The sequence below is a fragment of the Quercus lobata genome, chromosome 4 (genome assembly GCF_001633185.2).
Source record: "Quercus lobata isolate SW786 chromosome 4, ValleyOak3.0 Primary Assembly, whole genome shotgun sequence".
In the NCBI taxonomy this organism is placed as follows: domain Eukaryota; kingdom Viridiplantae; phylum Streptophyta; class Magnoliopsida; order Fagales; family Fagaceae; genus Quercus; species Quercus lobata.
The window spans coordinates 15,668,415-15,674,414 of NC_044907.1; the positions used below are offsets into that span (position 1 = coordinate 15,668,415).

At 30.9% G+C, this 6,000-nt stretch overlaps 1 protein-coding gene across 1 annotated transcript; it reads left to right on the forward strand.

Moving 5' to 3' along the window:
- Positions 1-2,516: 2,516 nt before the first annotated feature.
- LOC115984685 (putative receptor-like protein kinase At3g47110) lies at positions 2,517-5,630 on the forward strand. Its single transcript, XM_031107705.1, has 5 exons — positions 2,517-2,717; positions 3,585-3,675; positions 3,908-4,312; positions 4,510-5,133; positions 5,410-5,630. Exons 1-5 carry the CDS (start codon positions 2,517-2,519, stop codon positions 5,562-5,564), a joined length of 1,476 nt encoding a protein of 491 aa, XP_030963565.1. The 3' UTR covers positions 5,565-5,630.
- The last annotated feature ends 370 nt before the right edge of the window (positions 5,631-6,000 follow it).

The window sequence follows — 6,000 nt, forward strand, 5'->3', positions numbered from 1 at the left end:
AACTAGTGCTATCAAAAAACTTTTATAAGCAATAAATGCATTTGGAAAAGAATAGACTACTCATTTTATATAACTTTAAATCTTTTAATCAAAGTATATTCGTCTATTTCTAAAAGCTCTTTATAACTTGTAGTTTTGATAATAAATCTATACCACAAAAAATTTCATCTAAATGTTTATTTTTTTACAAGTAAAAAATATCTTAAGAGATCCTTTTTTAGATTCAATTAATTCTTCTATTCTCTGTTTGTTTTTTTTTTTAAGTATGTATATTCATATTTTTTAATATACCTTTATCGGTTAAAAATATGTACAAATAAAATAAACAAGATCTACAATAAAAATTCTAATCCAACTAGGATAAAATAGATTGTAAAGTGTACTATAATAAAACCTTTTTTTTTTTTTGGCAAATTACAACTTACCCATCAATAGTTTGGCCGAAATTAAAGTTGTTTACCTTAGTTTGAAATTTGACACTTTACCCACCTGAAATTTGACCGAAATTTAAGTTGTTTACCCGTGGTTTGAAATCCCAGGATGCAAGTCTTCCGTCGGTTTCTTTTTTATTTTATTTGATTTTGTATTTTTATGTTTTTTGTGTTTTTAGAGGAAAGAAATATAAAACTGGAGAAAAATCAAATATTTAGCTATGTTTTTAACAAAGGTAGGTTACAAAACTCTACATAAATATATGTGGGTGAAGCTTTCTCCTGTAGACTTGAACTCTAGCTCTTGTCCCCACTGCCCACAAGCACTTATACTTGTAAAATGACCATCGCGCCAAGAGTACACTATTATAAAACATAATTTATCAAATGCACTATATATGAAAGTTTTACTTATTGATGGAAATGCACTAGAATTTGTTTCAAACTGAATGGGTAATTCCATCAACTGAAAATATATAAGACAAAGTTTAGTTACAAAATTAATTGTAGCATAAAGGTACAACCTTACTCAATATCTTTTTATTGGAGATGAATTTTGATAAATCTACCATTGGATTAAATTTTCTTCTTATATTTTCCATACTTGAAAATTTCTAAAAAATTAAAAATCAATAGTTATGTCATTAATAAAATGTTTAAATTGTAAGTTTTTGTATTTTAAATTTATGCTTAAAATATAATATTATAGATTATATAGTAAATAATGTTTTATTAGTACAAAATTTGACATGTGTATTGAAAACGTAAAGATTATGCAATTCAATAGTTAGCTTTTTGAAATATTTAGTAATGTTAATGATGTTAAATGAGGTTGTAGCCTTAGGCTATAACCAAGTTTGTAGCTAAAATTTGTCCAATAATATATTGTCAATTTAGTTAAATCTGTCATAATGTTGTTAAATTAAAATGATTAACGGATGAATTAAGTCTATCATGAAATGGGCCTAGTTCCTCATCTGCAGTTGATAATATATATATATATATATATATATATATATATATGTATGTATGTATGTATGTATATATAAAATAAATGAAAGAAGAAAGGAAAAGAAAAGTAACATGACATGTAGGTCCATGAGGCATCTTTATATTCTAACCAATGGGTTAGGTGCATAGGTGTGAATAGAAAACCAGTGGTTTATTTATGGTCTTAGTCCATAATTAATCTTCAGGACACATAATGATCGTAGAGGTGTATTGTTAATTGAAGTTTCAATATAAACTGATTTATATATATAATTACTTTAGTTAGTTACTAGCCTCATGCTCAGAGGCCCTTCTATATATATATATATATATATATATATATATATATTTGGTTAAAGTTTAATAATTTGCATCTATTATAATTTGAAAATATATTTTTTTACAAACAAATAAAAATAATAAATTTTAGAGATAAGCAATTGTAATTTCTTTCTTGGACGTGTGTTTGAAAGTGGTATAGTGATATATAGAGAAACGTTTGGGTAGAAAAAATAAGATGAACATAATGGGAAAGAAGACTGAATTTTAGAAGTTCTCTTAGTTTTATATTTTTTAAAATTGGGGCTGTTTTACTTTTATTGGATGTAAAATGAATAAAAAATGCTAAATTTTAGGGAATAAAAAGATGAACCTAAAGAAAAAAAAAAATCTAAATTTTAGGAGTCTCCTTTTTAATTCAAAAAGAAATTTGTTATTTGACATTTTTAACTATATTTCTAAGTGACTTTTCGTTGATAAAGGTATTTTTAAACTATATAAAAATTCAGTTTAAAGGGTAAAATTTTCTTGTAGTTATAGATGATATGAGGATTAGGAGGTGTTTGGTACATGTGTTTGAAAACGTGTATGAAAATATGTATGAGTAAAAAAGTGTATAAAAATACGTGTAATATTGTTTAAAAATTAAAAATGTGTGTTTGAATGGGTGTACCAAACACCTCCTTAGTGATTCGTAGTCTGAAAACGTGTATTTTGGGCTCAGCTGAGTACGAACACTACACTTCCAAATCCTTAATTGTTAAAACTTAAAATACACCAAATAAATATAAAGGGGGCAAAACTATAGCATTCCACATGGATCATGGGTACACGTACGGTCTAATTAATGAGACGGACCGGTTGGCGTTGCTTGAGTTCAAAGCCAAGATCACTGATGATCCTCTCCAGGTTATGAGCTCTTGGAATGATAGCATCCACTTTTGTCAATGGCAAGGGTTTACCTGTGGTCGTCGACATCAAAGGGTCATTGTGTTGGACCTGCGATCTTCGAAACTGGTAGGCTCTATATCACCACATGTTGGTAATTTAAGTTTTTTGAAGAATCTATCACTCCCAAACAATAGCTTTCATAATGAAATTCCTTTAGAAATTGACCGTTTACGCAGATTGCAAATCCTACAAATGTACAATAACACACTTAGCGGCAAAATTCCAAGAAATTTATCCCATTGCACCAACCTCAAATTCATTAATTTCGGTCGCAACCTTTTGGATGGGGAAATCCCTACAACTCTTGGCACTTTGTCAAAACTCCAATGGGTTTCTTTTGAAATAAATAATTTGACAGGAAGTATCCCACCTTCTTTCGGCAACTTATCCTCTTTAAAAGTGCTTTCTACAGCTTATAATAACTTGGGTGGGAGTATCCCTACTTCTTTTGTCCAATTGACAAAACTTACAATTTTTTCTGTCGTTTCAAATAGGCTGTCTGGAACAATTCCTCCTTCAATCTTCACTTTGTCTTCGTTAAAATAGCTTGATGTAGTAAGCAACCAAATCCAAGGGCATCTTCCGTTGGATATAGGTATCACCCTACCAAATATCGAATATTTAAGCATTTCCTTCAACCAATTTACTGGACCTATCCCTATTTCAATATCTAATGCCTCAAATCTAAAGACACTTCCATTTTCCAGTAATAAACTAAGAGGAGTTCCTTCTTTGGAGAAGTTAAATGGACTTTCAGTTTTTGTCATAGGCTTTAACATACTTGGAAATGGAGGGGCAAATGACTTGAGTTTTCTTTGTTCTTTGACAAATGCCACATATCTGATTCTATTGGAGATAAGATTCAATAACTTTGGGGGAGAGTTGCCCAAATGCATTGTGAATTTCTCAACTAATCTTAAATTTTGTTTCCAGGATAATAATAAAATATCTGGCAAGATTCCTACTGGGATAGGAAATTTGACCAATTTGGAGAGACTATACATGTCGAATAATACATTATCAGGTAATATTCCCTTTGAAATTGGAAAGTTCATAAGTTACAAGATTTGGCTTTATCTCAAAACAATTTCTTTGGGAATATGCCATCATCTCTTGGAAATTTAACTCTTTTGATAAAATTGTATTTAGGCGATAATAATCTTCAAGGAAGTATCCCCTTAAGCCTAGGCAACTGTCAAAAAGTGCATATATTGGATCTTGCCTATAACAATCTTAGTGGTACCATGTCACTCTAGTCAATAGTCTCTCATTCTCACCAATAGATATAGACTTGTCAGGCAACAAATTTACTGGTGTTCTTCTCATGGAAATAGGAAATTTAAAAGATCTAGAACACTTTGATATTTCTGAAAACATGTTGTTTGGTGAAATTCCTACAAGTCTTGGTAGCTGTGTAAAACTAGAATTTCTAGCCATGAGAAGAAACTTCTTCAAAGGAGTCATTCCTTCATCTTTGGAATCATTAAGAGGCCTCGAAACTTTAGAGCTTTCTAACAACAATTTTTTTGGCAATATTCCAAGATTTTTGGAGCACTTTGACTTCTTGCAGTTATTGAATTTGTCTTATAATCAATTTGAGGGTGAGGTACCAACAAATGGAGTTTTCAAGAACATAAGTGCAACCGTGATTAAGGGAAACAGTAAGCTATGTGGAGGCATGTCAAAGTTTGATCTTCCTATATGTAAATACAATAAACCCAAGAAGAGGATGTTGACTCTTTCCTTGAAGCTAATAATCTCTATAGTTTCTAGCCTTCTTGGAGTAACTTTGGTAATGTTATTTTTACTTCTCCGCACTTTAAAAGAAAAAGGAGAGAAAGTATTTTAAATAATTCAGGAAATTTAATATTGAATGTATCTTACCAAAGTCTCCTAAAAGCTATAGATGCATACTCTACCACTAATTTAATTGGTGTGGGTAGCTTTGGATTTGTATATAAAGGAATTCTTGATCATGACAGACGTAAAGTTGCTGTCAAGGTGCTCAACCTTTTGCAGCATGGGGCTTCAAAAAGTTTTATTGTTGAATGTGAGGCTTTACGAAATATCAGACATTGGAATCTGGTAAAGGTACTCATAGCATGTCCAGGTGTTGACTATCAAGACCATGATTTCAAAGCATTGGTATACGAATTCATGACTAATGGCAACCTAGATGAGTGGTTGCATCTGATTTCAAGAATAAATGAGGTTCGTGAAGAACAAACAAATTTGAATTTTCTTCAAAGATTGAATATTGCTATTGATGTTGCAAATGCATTGGAATATCTTCATCATTGTTGCCATTCACCAATTGTTCATTGTGACCTCAAGCCTAGCAATGTTCTTCTTGATGATGAAATGATTGGACATGTTGGTGATTTTGGCTTAGCAAGGTTCCTTTGTGAGGCCACCCAAGAGTGTTTCACTAATCAATCAATCTCTATTGGATTAAAAGGAATAGTTGGTTACATTCCTCCAGGTGAATATCTTTTCCATTTTTGAACATTAAATACTTTTCTTTTCATAATATTTTTTAGTGTGCTAATTTCAAGCATGAAAATAACTTAAGGAAGCCTTTTAGAAGATGGAGCATGTCCTATACAAAATTTCTACTTGTCAATTTTTTTTTATTTTTTTTTCATTTTATATGCCAATAGAAATATCTTTCAAAGTTATGCTATTATATTATTTTTATTTTTTTATTTTTAAAAGGAAACTAGATCAATCGTATTCTAAATGCTATGTGCAATTGCAGAATATGGTATGGGAAATGAGGTGTCAACTTTTGGTGATATCTACAGTTATGGCATATTATTATTGGAAATGTTCACAGGAAAAAGGCCCACTGATAACATTTTCAAAGACGACTTGAACCTTCATGATTTCGTTAGAGGAGCTTTGCCCGAATGAGTGATTAACATTGTGGATCCTATTATTCTTTTGGAAAGAGAAGATATGGAAACAAGAACAAATGACAGTCACATTCAAAATCTAATAGGATGTCCAAAAATTCTGGAGTGCTTGATTTTGATATTTGGAATTGGAGTTTCTTGTTCTATGGAATCTCCAAGAGAAAGGATGAACATTAGTGATGTTGTAGCTCAGTTGCATTTGATTAGAGACAAGCTCCTCAGAACAAGAATATGCTGAGAAAGGCTTCAACTTACAGGTGAATAGTTCATGACACAGTAGTTGTTGCTCTAACACCCACTCCAAACCTTTATGATGGGAGGAGGGATCATATATCCAACACAATGCTATGTGCTTGTCACGGTACTTTCTTTTGTTCTAGCAAAATTGATAATATTGATGCTATGTGAAATTTGAATACATGATGGTACTATTC